The sequence below is a fragment of the Corvus hawaiiensis genome, chromosome 26, assembly GCF_020740725.1.
Source record: "Corvus hawaiiensis isolate bCorHaw1 chromosome 26, bCorHaw1.pri.cur, whole genome shotgun sequence".
NCBI classification, from domain to species: Eukaryota; Metazoa; Chordata; class Aves; order Passeriformes; family Corvidae; genus Corvus; species Corvus hawaiiensis.
In genome coordinates this window covers 8,244,932-8,271,309 of record NC_063238.1, presented here as the reverse complement: position 1 = coordinate 8,271,309, position 26,378 = coordinate 8,244,932, and the positions used below count along the sequence as shown (strand labels likewise).

The 26,378-nt window shown below is 38.4% G+C and overlaps 1 protein-coding gene across 4 annotated transcripts in view; it reads right to left on the bottom strand.

Annotated features, from left to right (window-relative positions):
- The window catches only part of NKAIN3 (sodium/potassium transporting ATPase interacting 3), a 344,090-nt gene that overhangs the window by 15,529 nt on the left and 302,183 nt on the right, over positions 1 to 26,378 (bottom strand). For 3 of the 4 annotated variants that reach the window (XM_048286889.1, XM_048286892.1, XM_048286890.1), the window contains exon 5: positions 9,740 to 9,800. In XM_048286889.1, the coding sequence (XP_048142846.1) occupies positions 9,740 to 9,800 (61 nt within the window). Of the gene's footprint in view, positions 1 to 9,700; positions 9,801 to 26,378 lie in introns of all 4 variants that reach the window. The other variant, XM_048286893.1, reaches the window with a different exon arrangement.

Genomic DNA, 26,378 nt, shown 5'->3' with positions numbered 1-26,378 from the left:
AACAGGTTGAGTTATGCATCATATCACGGTAGCTGTGGGTACAGTTGTCTCAACTGTAACTGTTCATTGCTCACTGAATTCCCAGATTCCTTATCAGCATATAATAAAGACAATTTACAGCCCAGTGTAGAGCCTGACTAATCCTGTGCCCTTCTTGGCTCAGCACACCCCTTCATTCCGGGGGCACATCATTTGCTGCAGCTTACACTTCCCACACCAAAGGCAGCAGTTTTTACAAGACAGAGATCTTAGGCATGATTTGCTGATTGGGAAGTCACCACTCAGGCAGCAGCAACAATGAAATGGATGTTACTTAAGCTGAGACCCAGAAATTAGGATAACCTATATGCATGACAGTTAAGTTTTGGGAGAGATAGCATTTACACAGAAGAGTGGGAGTCTGAAAAGTTTCTTTTTAAGCTCCACAAACTAAAACAGACACAAAGCTGTCACTGTTCAGAAATGAAGAAGTAAGAGGACCACTACTGGAAGTGGAAAATGGATTTGTGAAGACATTTCATTTTAATGGAGCAGCTGGATGAAAGATACAGACAGGAATGGGCTCCACTTAGGCCTGTATGTGATGTTGAGTGGAAAGCTCAAGGGAGCAACACTGGATGCTGGAGTAAGATTGATTTAACAATAGATGCAATTTAAGTGAAAAGGCTAAGGTGCTGGCAACTGGGGCTTGGGATAGCATCCATTTAAAAACAGATCTAATTTAAACAGAAAGGCCAAGGAGGTGGAAGGTGGAGACTAAAACAAAATCAATATTAAGCTAGGTTAGTAGAAACTAGAATCAAATGAGCCAGTTAAAAAAAATGGGCATATTGTGTATTTGGGAGTAAGGAAGCAATGCATGGATCTAAGCACTATCAAGGAACTCTCATTAAATGATATAACCCCTAAAATCAGAATTGTAATTTCATTCTAATAAGAATATTATTTATTACAGTAGTAAACAAAAAATCTTAAGAGAAAGGTATGATCTCCAGTTTAAACAAAACTGCATTATTATAAATATATTCCTACTTGAAGATAATTCTCTTCTATCACAAAATCACAGGCTTGTTGCGGTTGGAAGGGACCTCCAAAGATCATGTAGTCCAACCCTCCTGCTAAAGCAGGTTCACCTACAGCAGGTTGCTATTGGTGAATATCTACAGAGGGAGAGACTCCACAGCCTCTCTGGGCAGCCTGTTCCCATGCCCTGCCTCCCTTAAAGACTTTTTTTTCTCATGCTCAGGTGGAGCTGCCTGTGTTTGAGTCTGTAACCACTACCCCTTGTCCTGCCACTGGGCACCACCAAGAAGAGTCTGGCCCCATCCTCTTGACACCTGCCCTTAAGATGTCCGTATGCATTGATAAGCTCTCCTCTCATTCATCTCTCCTCCAGACTGAAAAGGTCCAGCACCCTCAGCTTTTCTTCATAAGAGAGATGCTCCAGTTCCCTAATGCTCTTTGTAACCCTCTGCTGGACCTGCTCCAGGAGCTCCATGTCTCTCTTCTCCTGAGGAGCCCAGAACTGCACTCAGCACTCCAGATGTGGCCTCACCAGGGCTGAGTAGAGGGGCAGGATCACCTCCCTCAACCTGCTGGCAATGCCCTTCCTAATGCAGCCCAGGACACCATTGGCCTTCTTGGCCACCAGGGCTCTGCTGGCTCATGGACGGATGTTGCCCACCAGGACCCCCAGGGCCTTCTCTGCAGAGTTGCTTTCCAGGAGGTCAGCCCCAGCCTGCAGTGGTGCAGGGGGTTATTCTTCCCTAGGTACAGGACCTTGCATCTGCCTTTGTTGAATTTGTAGATAGTTGTACAAATGTACAAATGTATGTATGTATATGTATAGATATATATATATATTTATATGTTATATGGCATATAATACTCATAGAATCACCAAATCACCATAATTTGGTTTAGAAGAAATCTTTAAAAGGCCATGTAGTCTGACCGCCACTGCACTGAGCAGGGAAATCTTCATCTAGATCAGGCTGCTGACTTTGAGTTTTGTTTCCAGGGATGGGGCACCTGGCACTTCTCTGCACAACCTCTTCCAGTGTTTCACCATCCTCACTGTAAAAATATTCTTCCATGTATCTAGTTTGAATATTCTGAATCAATGGTGGAAATGCTTAATGCTAATTGTATTTGTGAAACAGAAATCAATCAGGTAGTAGTGAACTAATCTTTAAAAACTCTAGCTATCAGTCTGGAAATCAATTCAAAGTTAAGGGCAGTCTGCATATACCTGTGTTTGAACCAAAATATGTATATATTCAACTACATACTCATCCATATGGATATACATATTCACCTACACACATATATACATATATATACATGTACATATTTATCAAAATTGGTAAAATTGTCTCATGATATGATACTGTTCTGACACATTTATCTGTACAGAAAACTGTATGAGTGCTTTCTGAAAATAGTACATAAAATCTATTTTGCTTTCCATACAGATATTTCTAAATACTTTACCTGTGCTCCCGAAGGCTCATATAAATGACTACATATCATACATGAGCATATTTCTACAGCCAGAATCCAAAACTGTGGATGGAAGCTAGTGATTGCAGCTCTGTATCTTTTGGCAGCTGAACACTCACACAAGCCATTGGTATAACAGAGATCTTAAAAATAATATGAAATTTTACACTCCTAAACTCTTCCTCATCTTTGTACAAAAAAAGAATGAATGGAGAAGTCCAGCTTGATCAAAATGACCAAGTATCATTTCAATGTATGAAGCAGAGGAGAATATGCCTCACCCACTGAGCTGTCTGTAGTGCCAGGTACAGCTGGCTCTGGGCACTTGGGATTTCCTCACCCACACAAGAACATTTCAAAGCTGTACTGTGTGTTTATCACTGCTGCTGTGACATACTAATATTCTGGAGAATATCCAGTATTTTTTTTTTTTTCTGAAGTGATTGAGGTGATTCTTTTCTACTGAATTTCAGGAAGAAATTTCTGACTTGTGCTTAAGGGAGGAATTGTGGGAATGCACTGGAGGTACTCTCATCATTTGAGTGATTTATCCCCTTCCTTAATGAAAAATGAATGAGCTGCTGGCTTGCATGGAAATGGTGTCTTGACTGTTATCTTCATACCTATTCAAGCCAACCAACAGTAAGAAATGAATTCTTTACTGAAGACAGACTAAAATATTCTACTGAATTTGTTCAGAAACTCAAGGGGAATTTCCTCAAGTTATTTGATTCACACCTTAGAGTAAGCTATGTTCTTCCAATGAAAAATTGGAAGCTCACACACTATTTAGATTATGCCATTCCTTCCAATTTGTCTGCACCCTGTCTGGACAAACCTTACATTTTGAATTCCATATGAAACATAAGGTACTTTCAAGGAGGTAACTTCTGCTGCTGCTAGAAATCTTCCGCAGTTAAGACCTCCCTTTTCCTACACCGTGCACCATATATTATGTAAAGACAATCTCTTAGCTTCAACAGTGTTCTGCAACAGTCAATGGAGAATACAACTGGAAATGAAGACCATTTTGTACATTTTGCTAGGGGAATGTAAAAGCACACAGTTGCATGAGTATATATATATATATTTTTTAGATTTGCTTTCCTGTGACAGATTATTCATCCAATATTTTGAAACAGAAAAAACCAGAAGGGGGGATCATGCCTTTGCTGCAATATTTTGCCAATAACCTATCTAGAATCAAGATTTTTTCCTAGTATTTATATTTATATTGTTTAATTGCTTTTAATTTGCACCACCTCAAAGATTTACCCTTGGTTGTGTGTGTTATATCTATCCATATGTTTCCATAGGAACTAGAACAAATGCTTTCTCAGGCATTGCATGATAACTGAATGTAAAAAAAAAAAAAAAAAAAGAAACAAAAAATAAATTGAAAGAGTATGTAGAGGTAACTTAAATAGTGTAATGTCCCTCCAGTATTTCTTCCTTCATTAAATGCTTCAGAATTCACTGTGTTAGTAGGAATGAGGATGCATTTTCAGGTAATTCACACACTAAGGCTAATGATGAATAAGAGCACACCAACAGGACTGTAGGACCATAAAATGTTGTTAGACCATAAAGTGTTGTTAGAATAGAGGTTTATCCTTTATATTTCCATTACAGGACAAACTGGAATCAGGAATAAGTAGGGTAGTAAACAGGTGAGTCTGCATCTAATCAACAAACTCCAGCTGGACAGACCTCTAGAGTCTACACAAACTGCAACCTGACATTTGTCTCCATTAAATGTCTGGTGGGGATGTCCTGGGCCACAGCTGAACTGAGGAAGCCCCCTGGACATGCCTGGTGACATTTCTGGTCACACCACAACCTCTCCCTCAGTTCATGGTAGGCATCTGCAAGATGATGACAGCAGCTGCTAGCAGGGAATGAGCTGCCCTGAAATGCAGGCAGCACCTCAGTAAGAGGAGCAGCAGCAACCACCTGTGGCATTGGCTGGGCTCCCTGGCTTTCCAGATGTCATAGACCACAGGGGACAGGTATGTTGGACTCTCCATCTCTGCAGGAGGCCACATTTGTTTATTTTCACAAAACTGTTCTGTTTTGTAAAAACAGGATACATTTGGTTATGAATCCACTACTATTCTATGCCTAGCAATATGCATACCTGGCAAAGATACCTGATTCTGTTTTTTTTCCAATACAGGTGAATCAAAATTCTGGTGGTTTGGGTTTCTCATCCAGATGAATAGAAAGATGTAAACTGCTTTCAAGCCTTCCAAAAATTCTGATAGTCAGTCCCACTTTCCAGAAACGCTAAAGTCAGGAGAATGCTGTCAACCTGGCAGCTATAGTGCTGTCTCACTGCCAAGCAGTAAAACTTATTATCATTTAAAAAGGCTGTGTCAAGCATATTCATCCACTGGTCAGTAACAACACATTTTGTTTCAATGTATCAAGTCGTTATGGTTTAAAGGTGAGAGTGGTGAGTGCTAAAGCCCAGCAATGACCTGTGCTGCTCTCTGACAAGTTTCGTAAGTCCTCATTTTCAGGGAGGTAATTTAGGACAGTTGTTGCCTGGGGATGTTTGATTCTTGTATTGCCCAACAGCAATGTAGTGCAAAATCCTCCTTCTTGGTGATCCTTGATATCAAACATTTTATCACTTCTCAGAAGGTAAACAGACTCGAATACATGTACTGTTGCAATTAATGTAAAGATAGTAGTAGTGGGTTCCCAAAAACTCCTTAGTTAAGGAAACTTGGATACTTATATATAAAGATAATAAAATACATATAATATTAGCTATTGCTAGCTAGTTCTTCATTCACTTTTCAAAAAAATAGCACATTTATGAGAAATTTATCACCACTGGACCTACTGTGTAACTATAAATATTAAATTAAATGTGATGTAAAATTCTTTCTCTCTTGTTTGATTACTGACAACAGATGCTCAATGGTGTGTATGAATGTAATGCCATATGTCAGATAAGGCAATGCAGTAGTTTTTCAGAGGAAGTAATAACGTATCTTGCTTTACTTAATATTTTTCTAATGATGGCATATGGAGGGTCATATTGGTACTACAATATGGGGTAACTTGTAATTTGTAAAAACAAACTCATCTTCCTCTCTGTTCTGAAAGAGCAGCTGAGCTCTGAATATGACTAGCATAGAGGACAGCCAAAAATAATCCTTTTTTTCTTTACTAATTTTGTTCCTGTGTCTTCATTTAGGGGATAAATCTTCATGGTGAATGGAAGCCCTTTCCTTTATTTTTGCTCATGCACAAAAGAGGTTTAAGTTTCCTTGGATTGGCCCTTTGGAGTTTCAGCCTCACTTTTACAAAAACGCTGAAATCACAATTGTAGTTTTGTGGTAAACCTTCCCCTCTGATTTATTTCCCTATGGAATTTGTTTACAAATCAGTTTCCACTCCACAAAATCCAGTACAGTACTGTCACTTCTGACATGTGTCAGTGTCACATTTACGAATTAGTATTTAGTGGTAATAGTGCTATCAACTGTTTTCAAAAATGTCCAGAAACTATTTAGAAATTTAATCATGATTTTAGCAACATATTTTGCCTAGTCTCCAGACTCCACTGAATTAAAACAGTAACTCTGACAAGGTGGAAACCAGTTTCTGAGTTCATTTTTAGGAGAAAATGATTCACAAACAGTATAGTGACAGGCTTTTATGATTACAGATTTCACATATTCTATTCCTTCAAAAGGGCTTATAGAGATTGATAGATCTACAAAGAAAGAAATGAAAAAATGAAGGGAAGAGATATAAATAGACTTTTTCATTAAGATGAATGATGGAAGGTATTAACCCCACTACAGCAGTGTGCCTTTTACATGTCTTTTTTTATTCATTCCTTTTGACCTGTTATCATCTTCCTTCTTAGTAAAAGTTAACTACAGTATGAAATGTAGGCAAGGTGAGCAATAGTGGGAAAAAAAATATTTCCTCAAGCATTATTACTGTTCAGAAAAGTGTCCATCAGATGAAATGTCACGCTCAAAATCCATTCAAGCATTGCACAGAGGCTAAACAGGCAGCTATTATTAATTTTTAAGTCCGCCTGATGGGTTTCAGACCAAGAACTGGGGTTAACTTGATGCACTGAATATTGCAGAGTATATTTAATTAGGGAGGCTTTGACTCTCAGATGGCTGAGAATTTATTCTGTGCAAACCACTGCTAAAATATGATGGAATAGCTGCATCTACCTAAGAAAAAAATCTGCTGCATCATATTAAAATGCATAAAATTGGCCTCAGTTCCAGTTTTTTGGACTTTTATCCTAAACACTGCCTACTTTCAATCTGTTTTGAAGCACCACTGTACTTACAACTAGAATAATTTTCTGTTCATTATGCTGCAAGTTAGCAATGCAAAATTCTCCAGAATAAGTCCTGTTCTTCTCAGCTAATAACCAAACCAAACCATTTTCTGACTGTGCCTTAAACAGATGTTTCTTTATTTAAAACATGTCTGTGGGATTCCTATGAAGGAGTTAACATTTGTCTTTAATGTATATATCTATAAGCATTAGAGGGCTCTAAAACACAAATGGGCACTAAGACACAAAGTGAGATATTAAAGAGCTGTTTATTTGGTTTTAATCCAGTTCAGAATCTCAGAATGCAATAAAAAAAGTAGCAAATCAGAAATGACTTCTCTCCAATGGTTGTAAAATCTCCTAACTGTATCTATTCCACTTCTTTGCTCCTCTTTTTCCTTCCTTTATGCACTGCTCTTGCCCCTGCCCCAGGTCATTCTCTGCCAACCAAAAAAACCTATTCACACAAGAGTCTAGAAGATCAAATGTGTCTTTAGATAAATTTGAAATGGGAAATTTGTCCATTCCTAAAAAAGAACATTACACCATACTTTCCAAGACAAGTGAGGTGATTTTCACTTATAATAGAAGACCAAATTGTTATTGATAATTCTGAAAGACAAGCAGAAATTAAATGCAGACCCCTGAGTTGTTTGAGGAGAATGGAAACTGGGTTAGTTCTACATACTGGATCACCTTAGAACTTGATGTGTTTTATTGGTTGATAAATATGTCACCAGTTCTCCATTCTCAGTGATTTAAATTTCCATCTGTATCATATGGCTCGAAACCCTCAAAAGACAGTTAGGTGGGGTCACCATAGAAGGAAAATGAATCAGGCCCCATCTCTTCTGAAACAGACAAGTTTTCAAAGTGAACAGGGCCCTTAACTTGACAAAAACCCTTTGGTGAGGCCCTGAATATGTAAACCACAAATGTTCTGTAGCACATGACTGCAGTTTCCATGAACACATATTCTTTGCTGGGAGTTTTGTCTTTCACACATGCCTAAAACAGGATATGTGAAGCACGTTATAAAGGGCTAAACAAACCTAACAGTTACATAACATATTTGTGTAAAAAGTGAAGAGTCTGCCTTCCCAGGTACAGATGCATCTGTGTTTGCATGTGGATGTGCATGTGCACACATGACTATTCTTCAAAGGCACTGGAGTTTGTGTCTTCCTCATCAGTCTGCAGGCCTTCCCTAACACCTAAAGTAGCCTCCCTGTTCCAGGAATTTAGTTAGTCACTGTTTCATAAAGAAGGTTTCCAGCTATCCATATGAAGCCCTGGCTGCTGCCGTGGCTCATCACAGCCATATGGAAAGGAGCTGTCTCTGGATTTCACTGACCAAAGACTGTGTTTATCCATCCCAAACTATACAGCCATTGTGCAGCTGTGCCATCTTCTGCTGATATGCTGTGTTACCAATTCCTGACTATCTGGCAGCTTCCAGCTTTCCCAGGGAGCATTTTCTGTGCTTTTTCTCCTCAAGCCTTACATTTTATGTTCCAAGTGTTCATATTTCTCCTTTGCAGCATCCATCTTTATCCAGGCTCCTTGTGCCTTTCCACAGTACACTACGTGCACAACATGTTTATGTCTCCTTACCACTCAATTTTATTTGAGTATCTCTTTGATATATTTTCTTCCTAATAAAAACCTAAATTAAATTGTTAAAATAGATTTGATACTAATGTCTGTTGCATGACAATAGAGAACTGAACATTGTACCATTTGTAGCAGTGCAAAAGGATTTTGTTCATAGTTCTTCATACTGTTTTCAATCAAACAGTCTGCTTTCTCACCACAGGCATGAATTACTTGAATTATGTTTTCAATAAGATTTTCCAGATATTGTCAAATGTTTTCCTAAAAACTAAATTAATTTTTTGATATGATATTCACCCACTAGAGCTATTCTGTGAAGAAACAAAACAACTGTAAAAAGATTTATGAATAAAAGTTTATATGGTTGCATAAATACAAATAAATGCTATTTATCCTAAAACCATAAAATGCTATTGAAATTCTTTTTTTTTTCTCCTAGAGAGAGCTATTTTGCTGTTTACCTCATTTTAAATTAGAGGAAGTAATTTACATGATCACATATTGTCTCTTTTCTAATTTGTTCTTGTATTTGCTCCTCTGCTCATCCAATATTTTTCCATTCTCTCTCCTGCTTTTACCAATGGATATCCTAGTCATGTGGGTATGGTGACATCCTTAGGCAACTCTCACAACCACTTTTCACACAGCATCCTACCAAATTGTTCGGCACATTCAGATTTTTCCAATACCCCCTTAACAACTTTTTGAGAAATATTTTTTAAAGGTGTGCACATTTTCAAACTTTTGGAACAATATGAGTGTATATAGGTAAGAGTTTCATTGATAAAGGCAAGTTAAGAGCATGGGGTCAGCATTTTAAATATATGGTCTAGGTGCCTGTAAGTGTAGATCAGGTTTGCCTAGTTATTGATCAGAGTGATACTGCACACTGTAAATGGCTTGGTCTGTCTTCCCCATTAATTTTACTGTTGATAAAGCTGTCATTTGGAAAAACAGATTAAGAGGCTTCAGGAGCTTTGATTCAAATGTAAATGTACATACATAAAGAAACATATCTATCTATATGTATCCAACATGGATCACATAGTTTTCATCACTGTGACTGGCTCATGTAAGAGGTTCACAAATCTCTATGAAGAAGCTCAGAGGTGCAATCCTACCTAGATAACTTGCTAGTACCTAAATAAGTAAGTCTTTAAGCATAATTGGTTGTGCACATGAATGCCAGATTCTGCCATTTTTCCAACTTTGTTCTTTGCCTTGGTAGTTCAATGCAAGACTGAGTCTCAGGCCAGGTACCTTGGCTCCAGAGATGGTGAGGTGAGTATCAGTACTTACAGCTGTCCTCCTCCTCCATGAAAATACTGATCACGTAACAGGCACACACAAATCCAATCAGCTGTGTGAAAGAAGAGGAAAAGCAATCAGTAGAACACATTGAACATTTATAAAGCTTTTAGTCCAGTGATATATAAACACACAGCTAGACTTTAAAAATATTTACTTCTATTTCCTGCATTTGCAAATTTCAGTGCAAACGGTCATAAGCAGCTAAATTAATTTCGTCTCTTTTGCTCATGTCACATAACATATTTTATATATAAATATGCATTTTATATTTTAGAATATTTTCCTAGCCCCACTGGGATCAGTATTGATGAATACTGCTACTGAGTAATACTGATGGAAAACTTCTGTATCTTGATGTTCAGCTATTATTTACATTTCTTTGTTCTTCAATACTTCTGTTCTCACATGACTTATTCCACATGAATGTGGGCCCCCTATGCACTTCATATGCCTATTAAAATGGCAAAATATTTATTGACTGCTACAGAATTAAGTCATAGTAACACTTCTGTGGAACCCACAAGAGATGTCTTTTTGTGTTGCATAAAGTGTCCCAGTGAAGAACTGTTTAGCAAAATTTTAAACTGATAAGTGAATTGTCATGATGTAGCTGAACAGTAAAACTGGGTTATGCTTCATCAACATCAGGAAACACCTTATCAGTAATTCACATTAACTATGCAGGAAATGAACAGAATCATTTTCCCCAAAGGCCAACAACAGTCAAACCATGCCATTATTTTAACAGCAGCACCCACAAAAACATGCTCCTTAACCCATATCTGTGTCACTTGTGCCACCAAGAGGAAGGGATTAAGATCTTTAGGATCAAGAAATAGAAACTCCACTCACACCTTATCCATACAGACAAAATGTTTTCTTAGGACCATGACCAAAGATGAAGAAAATCCCACTGGGCAAGGAAACCTATTAAACTGCACTGGCCAGACATGTCCAATCTTGAGAAAATATTGTTTGTGCAGCTGTACACAATTCATGCTAGCTGAAAGCCGTGAAAAGACTCTTCATGAGAGATTTCAAAAATAGCCCAGAGATTACTTTTAAGAACACTCCTTTTTCTCTGGTCCATTCAAAAAATCTAATTAAAATAGTTCTTCTAAGGATGTTGCGGATCAACCATCTGAGAAAGAGGTAATTTAATACTATCTAGACAGGTATAAGCTCCTTCAGAAGCACGGAAATCATTCCAACCTGCTTTCTGGTTGGACTGCACGAGGAGCTTTACAAGCAGCTCCAAAAGCCCCTCCACAGACAAAAAGCTTGTCCACACAAGGGAATTCAGGGAAGTTAAGATGAATTAACTAAAGCCGTGAAATCAATGCACATAAGATAAAGTACATTAAATCCCTGTGTGGCCTTTCCCATTCAGAAATAAAGTGGCCCTAGTTCACTGCAGCTTAATCCTTCTCCAAGGGATTAATCTTCCCACGGAGAATTAAGCTACAGGATGCTGAAGCTGAGCTACTTGTGAATGAGGGCTGTCACAGCACTGTGGCACAATCCTGCTGGAGCTTCCTCTCCAGGGCATTCACCTCGCTGGTGTTTTGACAAAGTGACTTTAATCCAACTTTTCTCTCGTTCTGAGCAGACTACAGTATCAGCAGCTTCCTTGACTGCTTTTTTGTGTCCAGTTTGCTGCGTGGTATTTCCACAGCCTCTCTCAGGTGAACAGCACTTTGTTGCACTGATGCTCTGAGCCAGCTAAATGCAAACCAGCTCTGGAGAAGGCGCTCGCTGGAGATGGCTGGGATGGATCCATGCCTGAGCTGCCCATTCCCACGTGCCTGGTGTCATGGTGGCTGCAGCAGGATGGGACCCACAGACACAGCAGGGCTGGCTGGGTCACTGTGTGCTCATGTTTACCTGCTGAGGTAAATGCTCACCCAGGACCAGCACCGGCTTACAGATTAAGCACATTTTTTCCCTAAACTTCACAGTTTAGAGCACCTTTCAGGCATGACAACTAAAACAATACAATATAAAGGCTTCCAAGAGATAAAAAGACAAATAATACCTGAGATGTAAGGCTTGTGTCACCTGAAGGTTACACATAATTAAAAAAAATATTGCATTAGCACCACAGAAACACCAGAACACAGGTGATTTTTCATAACTGAATGTCACCTGTCTATTTACAATGTTTCTGGATGACCATTTGTGTTGTGCAATTTGACTACATAAGTCACTTGGGTTTGTTTCTTTTTCCTAAACACAACTAAAATATTTTGAAGAGCAAAACTGCTGAATAAATAATGAACATGATAGAAACGAATTGTAGTACAGCCTGTGGGTTAAGTGTTTGTGAAGGAAGATCAAACATTTAGAATTAGAAATTAGAATTTACTCTTTCCCCATCATGTATTTATTTTTTCTTATTAGTAGTATTCTGTATAAATTAATTTTATTTATAAATGCAATTCCTGCTTTATATGTACACGTGTACTCTATATCCATGCATATCATATAAAACATATCTCTGTAAGTACTTCCAGCAGATTTCTCAAATGTCTAAGATGTTGGACATGTGGATAAAGCACAGCAAGACTTCCCCTCTAACAAGTAATAAACAAACTGACACAGAGAAAGCAATAGGGAAAAGTGCTCAGTCTTCCCAAAAAATGTGGGTCATGACACGCCTGAGTTCTACAGTCCTAAGAGCTTATATCTTGCTCTTCTAGTAGACCTTCTCCTTAAAGTTAATCTTTTCCCACTCTCTTCAGTGTTTGAAACACACTTTGCCTAATCTATGACCTTCTTGCAAATCAGCAGCCTTTCTCTACTTCTCAGAACTATATTTCTTTATATTCCTCAGCATTAGTAAATACTCCTCATTCAGTTAGAAATCACTGCTAGCTGTTGTATTTATGATGTATATTTGTTTAAAACACACCATTTCCTCCATCTGTTTAGTTATTAATACCAGGAGAAATAAAAAATATATTCACCCTCTTTCAATTTCATAGTCTTTTCAAGGAGGAAAAAAAGATGAGGTGACTAACCATGCTAGGAGATATCATAACCCACCATAATCCAACTATATCTTTCTGTACTTAAATGTCAGAATGGATGTTTCTGAAAGAACAAAGCAACAAGGAAGAAAAAGAGCCCTTTAGCATCAAGTGTCAGGTACTGCTGCTCAGGAGGGGACAGCCATGCTTGGCTTGTAACTAACAAACAAGTAGTTATAGTTGTGTAACTGCTACCTACAGCACCACTAACAAGAAGTGATAAAGTGGGAATATACTCTTTGACAGATGAGACCCGATTCCAGATCCTTAAACAGAGTTACAGCCACCACTGTGAATATTTTTGTAAATTAATTAATTAAAACCTCTTATTTTGCGTTATTGATGGCCAGGCTAATAAAATATTTATTCCAACAAATTACTTTTGCTATCTTGACTAACGCAGTTGCAGTTTAATTAATGGTGTTATGCTCATGTGAGCCCATCCAGCCATCATGCTAATTGCCAGTCTTGGTACTGGAAATGTTGGCTATTGGCCTGGCACCAAGTGATAGACTTAAATGTGTGTTCCCTGATAACTAAAGCAAATATGATGCAAAGGAGCTGGAAGATACTTAATTTTGTCATCTTGAGTTTCAGTAATCGTTCAAAGGGACCAATGAAGTGGTTGGAACAGGACATCCAAAACATCAAAGCTCACTAGTACCTGAGAGTATAAATAAGAGCCTCTGGCTTGATCCAGAGAGCAATTTAGATGGCAAGGTGGCCTTGTCTTGACAATGTTGAGTTCAAGGCATGGAAACATTCTCTGATCCCTGCACTCTACAAGACTGCCTGTCTTGCCTGGAGAGCCCAGTCTAGTTAAGTGTCTCAGAAGACACTTGTCAGTGCTATTCTGCAGAAAATCAGGTGGGAAATTGTGGGAAGAGGCTGCTGTCCCCTGCTTTCATCCATCTATGCAGTGGTTAGGGTACATGCCTTTCTCTAGAGAGAATAAGCAATACATAAAATACTCAGCTATTTCAGGGAATCACAGAATGGTTTCAGTTGGAAGGGAATTTAAACCTCTTCTGGTTCAACCTCCCTGACATGGGTAAGAAGATCTTTCACTAGATCAGGTTTCTCAAATCCCATCCAACCTGTCCTTGAACTCTTCCAGTTTTGGGACATCCATAATTGCTCTGGGCAACCTGTTCAAGTGCTTCACCATCCTTATTGTAAAAAATATCTTCCTTCTATTCAACTTTGATCTATGCTCTTTCAATTTACAACTCTTACCCTTTTCCCCCTCACCACAGACCATGGTAAAAAAGCCTCTTTCCACTTTTCTTATAAGCTCTCTTTATAAACTGAAAGGCCAAAATAAAAAGTAAAGTTTAAATAACCCCAATTCTCTCAGCCCTCCAATTATTCTCATGGCCCTCCAAGTGGAGTGTCATGAAAGCAGAGTAGAGGGGTAGAATCACCTCCCTCGACCTGCTGGCACACTTCTTGTGATGCAGCCAAGAGTACAATTGGCTTTCTGGACTGCAAGTGCACTTTGCTGACTCATGTTAAGTTTGTCATCCACCATGATCCCCAAGTTCTTCTCAGCAGGGCTCCTTTCACGCCGTTCATCCCCCAGCCTGTACTGATATTATGGACTGCCCTGAGCCAGGTGTAAGATCTTGCACGTGACCTTTTGAACTTCATGTGGTTCACATGGGCCGACTCCTGGATCCTGCTGAGGTCCCTCTGGGTGGCATCTCTTTCCTCAAGCCCATCAACAGCACCTCTCAGCAAACCTGCTGAGGGTGCACTCAATACTGCTACATCAGTAATGAAGACATGAAATAACACTGTTCCCAATATGGGCCCCTGAGTGATACCACTTGTTGCTGGCTTCCCTTTGAACACTGAGCCATAATTCTTTGGACATGACCATACGGTATTTTTAGACCCATCAGGATTTTCACACCAAAAACCTTATTTCTTCAGTGACTAGCTGGTAAGTGTTGCTAAATTCTCCAAATCATAGTGAAGGATGGGCTCAGGGTGTGAGAAACAATTGTCACCTAGACTATAAGTTGGCAGAGACTTCAGTGTGGAGTCCTTATTAGTGGTAGGACTTACTAGGATTTCTTATTAGTGGTACATGGGTACATGGATATGATGCTATTATCAAGGCTTTTGATGCATAATTTATTTTCTGCTGATATCCTTAGGTAGAAATAAAATAGTAGTAGTCTCTGTTATTTTTCTCCTGTGCAGGCAGTAGAGTCTCAAGAGGACTTTAATGCTTTAGCCTAACTAAAATCTCCAGGCTTAAGCTATGGACATCTGCATGAAATATAAATGCTTAGTCTAATAGAAGTGAAATTAGATTATATAATTGTCCATCATTAAACTGAGAGAAACTATTAAAACATGTAAGAAATTAAAAAACTAATCATTTGAACAAATATATGCTGTGAGATATAATTGCTTTAATAAATGAATATTACTAGAATACATCCTATTAAAAATAAGAATCAAACTGAGTGCAAAAGTGTATGTTTACTTGCAAATTAATGTATTTTAATAGTTACTACTTAATGTGGATTAACCTTCCCTTAGGAAAGCAAGGGCAAATGAAAAATAAACTAGAGCAATGATTTAAATCAAGGCTGTTTTCTGCAGACTGAAACACTTTTTATTAAAATTGATGCTTTGGATAATTTGGATTTAAATCTTCTTCTGTGACCTTTAAATACACTCTCACAGCATGAGATTACCTTCCTGTCAGCTTCACACACTGCAGTTCAAGTGGTTCAAAGCAGGTATATGAGACTGCACTAAGTATTTAAGATTACATGAAGCAGTGCCCTGGGCTACCAGGTTAATCTTCAAGGTCAGGTGTACAATAGGTCACTCACCACTGTTAAGCTACTACACAGAGTTTTCTAGAGATCTCATTGCAACAACATGGAACCATCCAAATAAATGAAATTAATGTACAGTACTCCTGGCTCCAGATTTGGAAGATTTCTCCAACCAAAATGGAAACTCTGCTTGACACTCTTCCTTGTACACTTCCAGCCCACTCAGATTGTCATCTCACTGAATATGGCTTTTTCTTGACTTTTTTTTTGCTGATGAGAACCGAAAATCATTATTTCCTATTTATCTCTGTGGTTCTTCAAAAGAGTAACTTGGCAAACACAATTACTTTTTTTCTGCAAGATATTTCACTATTACCCAATTTCCCACAAAGATTGAGGGAGTATGAAAGGAGAAGAAACTTTTAAAACTGAATCTTTATGCATAAAAAAATTTGTAGGATACAAAGCTTGACAAGATGTCTTAAATTTAACTTATAAAATGGAAACTGTGTAACAAGAGTGAATTTACTGAGCAAAAAGGTAAGAATGCATTAAATTACAAAGTATCCTGACTATTATTGTCTCCTGATTAGCATTTTCAGAAGAGCTAACTACTACTGAGGAAAAGCTGAAACATGAGTAGTTAATCTTCTTAGATACCTGCTTGCCACTAACATTTTTATAACTCTGCAGAGAGAACTGTAAAGCCCTTTTCTTCCATTAAAGACTGGGAAAATGCTAAATCAGAATGGGAGAGACATAAGGGAAACAGGATATCATCCCAGTATCTGTGTGTACACACGATTCAGCAAGATAGAAGTATGACTAAGATTATCAGGCACAAAGAAATTATAACTCTACATATTTCAAGGCAATGACAAAGTAAAAAGACCCAGAGTAACAGCAATATATAGTTGGAGCATAATAATAACCATTTACTACTATAGTATATAGTTATCCAATCATATGACTCGATACAATTATGCACTCTACCTGCTTGATTATAAACATTTTACTAGAAACATATTGTAAAACTGTATCATTATAGAAAATTTCAAAACAGAATGCAATTTTTTGAATTAAAGAAGAGACAGTCTCAAAGGTATGTCTTCATTTTCCAGAATTATATGAGGAAATACACAACATTTTACACTGGTAGCAGGCAGAGGCTCAACCTGAAAGTACTTATAAATCTTAAACCATAAAAGCACACAAACAACTGGAAAAATGTCCAGGAAACATAGCAGGAAAAGGTAGCAGCAACAGCTGAACCACTCTATGTTGTCTGATTTTTTTTTCCTCTTCTTCATCTTCCTAAAATCAATTTGACTTGAGTTGAATAAAATTCAGGCTGCAGGGACACTGTCTACCAATTTAATCAGCCCAGCACAGAGTTGGTCTGGTCCAACTGTGTGCCATTTGCAGCTGTAGTGGAGAGTTCCTAGAGACTACAACTCTGATAGCCCTTAAAATGTGCCAAGGATCTAAAACTGGGTGACAGGAGTTTGCAGGTACTTTTGCTATGTATTTACCATGGAGAAACAATTGAGCAGATACTAAAAATGTCTATTTTTAAAATACACAGAGGTTGTTGTTGGCTAATAGTGCAGGAGACAATTCTTGAATGCCATCTACCCAGCACTGGGAGCCCAGCAGCATGCTGGAAAAGACTATACTACACCTGTTAGCACTACAGTGCTTTTTGAAATTCTACCCTGTATTTGCTGTTCTCAAGTCCTTGTTCCCACTGCACTTCTTTGTCTTTAAATTAAAAATTGCATTTGACTATCTAATTTTCCCAGGCCAAGATCAGAAATATTGTTGTCTGCACTTGGTCAGGGAATTTATTTCTCCAGCAGCATAAACATATGTTTATAAACATAAAGCCCTGTTGCCCAGTTGCCCAAAATGACTTTACCAGTTAAGAGGGAGGACTGACGTGTTATGTCGCTGAGATGTGTCCCAGCTTTGTTAGGGATGAGAGAAAGAAGGGAGAACTTCTTGTGTTCTCTCTCCCCTCTTGCTCTTCGGCTTAGCTATGGGTTATTCTCCCCAGTTAGTTTTTGCTGCAAGTCCTTAGAAATATTTTCTGTTCTGACTCTGAAAGATGGAGGATTTTGAACAAACTGTGTAAGCCAATCTCATGTATAATTCTGTAGCTCACAGAATTTCATCCACATACTCTGTTACCACAATGATAATGTCAGAGCAACCATCACAGACTAGGTTGGGGTACTGGAGCTCCAAGATGTTCCAAGGTACTCCATGTCCACAGAAGGGATCTGGGAACCTTTGTCCTTTACTCAGAGAAGAGATTAAAAATAAACCCCAAGCATTAATCCTTATCTATTTGGTTGTCTATTGTGTGATAGAGATCTAAGCTTCCTATTTTGAATTAAAAAGAAGTCTCAATATGTAAAAACACTGAACACAGTATTTAAACACGACTGGTCAGAACACAGTGGTTTATCTTGAAATATATTAATTACTTGTTAATTATACAACTGGATACAGTGAAAGTCAAAAGTGTAAAATAAAGCCAACCTTAAACACTGAAAGTTTAAGAGTGAAACAATGGAAAGTGAAGGGGATGAGGGTGGTAAGAGAGAAGAGGAAGAGAAAGGAGATCTACATCTGAGCAGACTCTTAACAAAATCACCAGAGAAGAACTGGATAAACAAGTGAGACTTTACATCTAGCTTTTCTCCAGTGTGTAAAGATAATAAAAGTTATCCTAAGAATAGGGTCAAAGTTCTCATATTTAATTTAATGACTAATTAGTTTGCCAGCTGAATAACAGGAAGTGAGAAAACCCTTTACATCTAATTTTACAATAAGCAGACCAAAAGATGACCTCCCTTAATTTCTGTCAAACTGACTTTGTGTTAATTGTTTTTATATTCTTTAAATAATTGCTTTTATTTGCTTTTGCCTTCACTTATCAGTGTTAAGGATAATTTCAGAGCTACTTGCAGATCACACTGTATTTCAGATCTTTTGATATAATAAACAAATTCAGGTTTGATGGTGTCTTGTAACCCAAAGTATTTCTTAAAGTGCTCATCAGGTAATGACTTTACCTCCACCTAAGCTGCACATACCACTTTGGAAGCTGGTAATGAAATCAGAAGAAAGAATGAAAGAAATGTCTGCTAGTGACTAAAGCCAATGTAAATACCTTTGACATGTGACTAGGTACTTGGAAAGGTTTTTGAATCCCACGGAAATCGATTATGCATGCAGGGGGTACCAAAACAAACTGCTTTCAGAACAGCAGAATATTGCAAACCTTGGCCATTTTTTATGCTAATAGTCCTTTTAAAATTCTTTCACTGCTTACACTGCAATTATGAAAGATGTTCTTTGTTGATAGAATGCCAAAAGATATTTTTACCTCCTTATTAGATCTGAAAGCACATAATGAGAGTATTATTTCCACTTACCTGTTACAACAGACATAGAGAATGTATTTTAATTCTAACAATGCATTGAAATCTGTAAGAATGACTTCTTTTCTACTGAATAGTTTCTTTCCCTTCATGCACAATGTAAATAACACATGCATGAAACAATTATATTACCATGAGGCAGTACCCATTTAAAGACAGACAAAGTGTGACATGGAAACAAAAATACCTAGTTCAAGATTTCAGTGAATTATGACACTCTAATCGCCACTATTAGCTAACCACCTTTACAGATACCTCTTAAATAGCTAAGTAATAATAGTAAAATGAACATATTATTATTCTAGCTCCTGTTAATCCATAAACATGGCTTAAAAATCATATGAAAAAAATTGCAAAGCTTTCACTAACAACAGTTATGCCACAGCAGTAAGTCGAGGGAGGTAATTCTCCTCCTCTACTCTGTTCTTGCAAGACCCCACCTGGAGTGCTGTGTCCAGCTCTGGGGCCCCCAACATAAGAAGGGCATGGATCTGCTGGAGTAAAGCCAGAGGAGGCCATAATGATGATCAGAACCTCTTCTGTGAAGACAGGCTGAAACAGATGGGGCTATTCAGCCTGGAAAAGAGGAGGCTCTGGGGAGACATTTGAGCACCTTCCAGTACCTGAAGCCTGCTACATGAAAGAGGGACTTTGTACAAGTGATAGGACAAGGGGCCTGTGTGAGAGTGTTGAGGCAGAGGAACAGGTGCCCAGAGGAGAGGTTGTGGATGGAAGTGTTCAAGGCCAGGCTGGATGGGGCTTTGAACAATCTAGTCTAGCAGAAGGTGTCCATGCCCATGGCAGGGGGTGTTGAATCTGATGATCTTTAGGGTCCCTTCTAAACCAAACCATTCTATGATACCTCAGAGAATAACAGAAAAACAAAAGGCAACCCTCAGGCAGACCCAAAGCCATCACATCATCTCATGCAGGAAATGCTATGTGAATGGAAAGTAAGAAGTAAACCTCTACTCTTATCAGCATGCTCATATTATTGACCCAAGTGGAACCTTCTGAGAGGACTTGCAGGAGTGGCTGACACACAAATGCACCTCAGAAGTAATCTCCAAAGCCTGAATGACACCCAGTAGCTTAGACCAGCCACTAATCAAATCACACAGAAATAAAAGCCTTGAATAATAACCAAGAGCTGGTTAAAATTCACAAGAGTGTAGAAATTCATATAAGGCAGCATGGATGAGCACAGGTTGTCTGAAAACTTTTCTTATAATCTGGTTTGCAGGGTGGGGCAGAAAAGTAGTGTACAGTATTTCTCTCTGTGGGTATCAATTCCAAATTATTTTTGGACATTGCATAGGTCAGTGTTCTTTTTCTTTTACTATTTTGTTTCATATATACAAGGAAAATCACACCAAAGAAACCCCTTCTATGTCCACTTTGACATTTTTTTGCCTTTTTTGGATGTGTTTGTTGAAATACTACTGTGATGAACAATAGTAGATGACAGATAGAGGAGGTGGAGATAAGAAACTTTCTTGATCATCACTTTGTTTTTCCTAATCAATTTTCATTTAACAGCATATTTAGTAGATGATCTATCCCATGTGTGCTTTCACTTGTGTATGAATATGCCATATTTAAGCCACAGAACAAATGATTCAATTTTGAATTGGTTTTTTTTTGTCTTTGGAAGGAACAATACTATAATTAGAAACATGGCTGAATTTATGTGTTTGGCAGCTAACATAGCAGCCTCTTCACTCAGCACAAACTGTAATTATTCAATATGAGGACATGGGGACAAACGTGACAGAATGATGTAGGATTAAAGATGGTGGAAGGAGAAAGCCATGTCCTTGTCTGACCCTTCCCACTGTAGTTTTCACTATGGATAACAGTGTTTAATTCATTCAAGCTGCTACCTGAATGTGCAGAGGGAGGTACATAAACACACACACAGACACACACACACACATCCTTATAATCCTTTGTGGAGTGGTCTGCTGTGATACCCGAGAAACAAGAATACCATAAAAGCTGCAATGTTATCAGTTTGCTCAGGTATTCCCAGTTAAAGTGTGTGCTAAAAGGCTTTTGTGCTGGATTCCCACTGGGCAGAAAAGCTATCAAGAATTGCAGTGAAGCTTTGCTTTCTATCAGTGCCTAATGAATTTCCAAAGCTGCTTGTCCTGTCATGTCTGACCCAGTGTGATCTCTTATACCACACATCCCTGGCACAGTTTATTTGATTGCAGTAGATGGTCCCTGTATATATGTTGTGGCTTCATATGCTATTCACTCCTGTGTCTTACCAGCAGTTTTCACTTGACACTGCACCCCACTGCTCCCTTTACCGTCATCTGGGTCTGATTCTGCAGCCTGAAGGCCAGGGTGCATCTGAAAGGAGTATTTCCTTTCCAAGGTATCTAAGCTCAGCCTGTAATCAGGCAGCATGCAAATACACAAGCTACACTGGAGCCATTCTAGAAAGGACTCTTCTCCCTCTGTCAGTACAAAACCACCACAAGCATCCCCTCATGGCTGGTGAGCACGTCCCTGCATGTTGGGTGTATGGGAGGCATTTTCTTGTCTTGTCCCAGAGCCAAGTGTCAGGATGTTTTAGCATATGGGAAGTAGATTTGGCCCTAACTCCTGCCTTGAGGCTACTCCTGCAAAGAAATGCAGATGTAGCAAGAGAGTCTGCACCTGGCAAAAGTAACTGCTCATTTGCTGCACTGAGAGTATGTCCTGACCAGAGACAGGTTTCACCTGGAATTGTCTTTGGAGTCCCTGACTCTGGCTCATCTAGGCTGAGCTTTTGGTGAGCAGGTAGTTTCTTTCTGGGAAACAAGCTCAGATTTAATCTAGGACAGAGGTGATGGTGCTTATTCAGGTCATGTTCTGGCATGAAAAGAGAGACTGAATTACACAGCCTGAAGGAGATTATGTCAGGCAGAGAAAATGTTAACCTACTTCTCCTCCTTCTCCTTGCATCCAGAACTGTGATAGATCTTCACCAAGAATCTTCTCCTGTACACGAGGGACACCAGAGCCTCAAGAGTATGTCCTTAGTCCTTGGAAGAAACCTTATACATGGCGGGGAAGATACGGGGGGGGCTGAAGGTATCACCAAAAAAGGCATCTTTGTACACCTGGAATATATTTTTAGAGTTCCTGTGAAGCTCTTTGAATCCTTTTTCTGCTCCCTTTCAGGTACAAATAAGTTTAAGCCTACTAAACCATGCTGTGCAGCCCAGACTAGCTAAATAAACACCTGGGAGGTTAAACTTTATGTCACTCTTTCCCCTGCTGATACAATTCCCTCATATTGTGAGCAGAAGTAGAGCTGGCTCATTTAAAGGAAACTCAGGTAGGTCTATTTTAATGGCAACTTTCACAGTTCTTTGAAATGTTGACTTTTACAAAAGCCAGTTTAGACCAAAAGGAAAATAAAAGAGAGGCAGTCTGCCTTCTTTAATAAGCAAATTGGCACAAACTGTAATTATTCAATATGAGGACATGGGGACAAACATGACAGAATGGTGTAGAATGAAAAATAATGGAAAGGAAAGCCATGTCCCATATTAAAGCCCTTTGGGGGATAATTCAATTCATATAGAACACTTGCACCTCCAGAAATCTGACCAGATCCCAAACCACAGCTTCTCAATAATTACATGCTATCATGGAATAAAATCTGTTTGTCTCTTAGTCTCATAGATGAGAATAGAATAGGACTGGGCTATTTCAAATGGAAGGGACCTACAACAATCATCTAGTCCAACTGCCCGACCATTTCACTTCTGGCCAAAGGCTAAAGCATATTCTTAAGGGCATTGTCCAAATGCCTCTTACACACTGACAGACTGGGGGCATTGACCACCTCCCTAGGGAGTCTGTTCCAGTGACCCACTACTTTCATAGCCAAGAAATGCTTCCTAATGTCAAGTCCAAACCTTTCCCAGTGGAGCTTTGAACCATTCCCACATATCCTATCACAGGATATCAAAACTGAACAAAAGATCAGCACCTGTCTGTACGCCTCCCTTCCTCAGAAAGCTGGAGAGAGCAATGAGGTCACCCCTCAGCCTTCTTCTCTCCAAACCAACTGAATGTCCTTAGCTGTTCCTCACAGGAAGTGTCTTCCAGCCCTCTTACCAGCTTTGCTGCCCTCCTCTGGGTGCATCCAAGGACCTTCACATCCTTAAACTGTGGGGCCCAGAGCTGCCTACAGCATTCCAGGTGAGGCCACACTGATGCAAAACACAGTGGTAGAATCACCTCTTTTGACTGGCTGGTGATGCTGTATTTGGTGCACCCAAGGATGGGGCTTGCCCTCTTGGCTGCCAGGGCACACTGCTGACTCTTCCTGAGCCTGCTGCCAACCAGCACCCCAAAAAGTTTAAGGATATAGAAACCAAGTATGATTTACATGATGCAACAAACAAAGCAAAACAGAAGTCCAGTGCAAAATGTTGTACATGGATCTCATGGCATTGAGTGACTGGTTGATAAAATTAGAGCTGAAGTTCTGTGTCAATAAATGCAAATGCACATAAGGAAAACCAACTGTAACTACACATATACAGTAACAGGCTCTAAATTTGATACTAGCTCTCAGGAAACTTGTGAATAGTTCATTATAAACCTCAGTTCAGTGCTCAGCAGCAGTCAGAAAGGAGAATCAAATAGTAGAAAAGCAAGAGAAAAGAAAGTAGAATACATCATTATGCCACCATACAAATCCCTTGTGTTCTGCATCCTCAACGCTACACACAGTTCTTCTCATCTCAGAAAGGAAGTAGCTGAATCAGAATAATTACAGAGAAAGGTGTCAAAGATAATCAAAGATATGGGTGGGTTTAGAAAAGGGAGAGATTAGACAAATTCACCTTTGGAAAGGAGACAATTAATGACAGAATCATAGAAAAAAATCATGCATGTCTTAGAAAAGATAAATACAAAATAATTAATCACACTTTTCATTACATAAGGATAATGGAAAATCAAACCAAATTATCTGATCACAGACTAAAGTGTTGCCTTTCATCACATACTGAAGGAAGGACATTTTCCACACAAATCAGAAATAAACTAAGGAACCCAATGCCTCAAACATGCTGGAGAGGTCAGTCCTATTCATGGATCAAAAGCCGCTCTTTTCAGGGAAAAACGTTCATCGAAGGCTATGAGAAACCAGACCAGATATGACAGGGAAGTACCAGCTGATATGGCCAGGAGATGTTAAGCCCTCATCTTTGCTGCACTGAACATGTCAATTTATTACTGTTTACATTTGCTAAATTCAGCTGTAAATTTTATAGCTGGAAAATTAGAAGCATGGAAATCTAATGCAAACACTAGGAAAGAGATTAAAATATTAACTCTATCCCTAATGTATACATTATAATTTCAGCCCAATATTTGTTGAATTGAAATGAATAAACTGAAGTCTCTTCCAATCAGGTTTTGAAGTTCATATGGAATGGTTTAGTTAGGAATGCTGCCTATTCCAGATGAAAGGGAAGACGTAATGCTGATGCTTCCACATAAAATATTGAGAATAGATATGAGTGATGCTCAGATATTACGTTAGATTTCTAGGATTACACTCAGCAGTTCATAATCTAAAATTTGTGAAATATATGAGTTGTGATTGGAGCTGGGCCAGGAAAACTTTTTTTGTTTAATTATGACTAAATTACAAAATGTCAAAATACTTTATAGATTCTGTTCTGAAGTCTTTAAGAAGTCAAAAAAGTCACATTAATCAGGCAGTCTTTGCTGATAAAAAAAAAAGCTTAAGAAACAAAAACAACTGCAAGGAAAAAAAGGGACATCTCAAATGAAAATTACTATGTGTTACATTAATTGTTACATTTCTAAAATACTACTCAGCTCACTGTAGGACCCATTTTCACAACTATCTCTAAAAGTGATGCCAGTCTTCCAAGTACTAACCCATGAGCTGTTTGCATTTTTCATATTTTTCATCCATTGTCAACTTAGTAAATATGTTGCAATACACAGCAAGGCTTTTGACACTGTCTCACACAACATCCTCATAGGAAAGCTCAGGAAATGTGGGTCAGATGAAGGGACACAGAGGTGGGTCAAGAACTGTCTGAATGGCTGAGTTCAGAGGGTTGTGATCAGCAGAGCAGAATCCAGTTGAAGCCCTGTAGTCAGTGGCATTCCCCAGGGATCAATAAACAGTGAATTAAAGAAAATAGTACAACACAATTCCCCAAATTAATCTAAAAAGGAAACAATTTTCTGATAGTTCTAAAAAAAAAAAGAAAAAAAAAAAAAAAAGCTTGTGCATTTTTATTGGTGAAAAAAATTTCAAATACTTTCAAAAATTCAAAGTCCAATGACTTAAAGGTCTTTAACATATTAATTTAAGGTTAGAAGAATCTTTTTAAAATAGCTTTTCATACATTATAAATTCTTGTGTAAGAAAATGCTAAAAAGTCAGCAATCTCTTCAACAATATTTCTGATTCTCAGGGAGGAGACAATTCATGTTCTACATGGAAAATAAACATAATTTCAGATTATGAAATTCTTAGATAGCTTTTTATAATTATCAAATTTGGTAATTTGGGGAATGCAGTGGAAGCCTAACAGCTGTTATTTTTTGCAAATTTTAATATTCTTATACAAATATTGTTATTTGTTTTAGAAATGGTCATTTTGTTTATGTATGGTTTCTCTAAAAATCTGCATCACTGAAGAAAAAAATGAAGTATTTCTTATATTTCTTTAGAGGTAAGAAGTGCTACTACAGAAACTTTAAAATTTGTATGATCTTACTCACTTTCATGCAGAAAGTCCCGCAAGAGGGATGAGATTTCCTTTTGATTGTAATACAAAACCCAAATAATACCTCTAAGAAATAACATGGAATGGGAAAACAGCTTGCACTACAGCGGCCTGAAACTACTAGAGATGACAATTCTGGGAAGAGAACAGTGGAACAAGGACGTTAAACACCCAGGAACCAGACTGCAGTGACCTGAGATGGAATGTAGCTTCTGGGGCCAAAGAGGTCTATGAAAAAGTTCTGCTCAAGAAAGTGATCAGAAGACTGGAAGAATACACAATGAACAAGTACAAACTTTTCCAAGGAGAAGCATAGAAAGTTATCCATTTAGCTCAATAATGGTTTTCTGGATGGCCTGCATACAGATTAGCAGAGAAAAATATAAAACAGTACCAGAAGTGTATAGGGAGGAACTCAGACAGGTCAAGACAAGATACAACTAAAAAGAGAATAAAGCATGATAAAAAATACTCAGTGGCATAAACTAATAAAGGGCAAGCTCAAGCAATGAGCTGTTGCAGTCCCTAGTGATCCAACTCTGCCTGAGGCTGCAGGTTCATGTGGC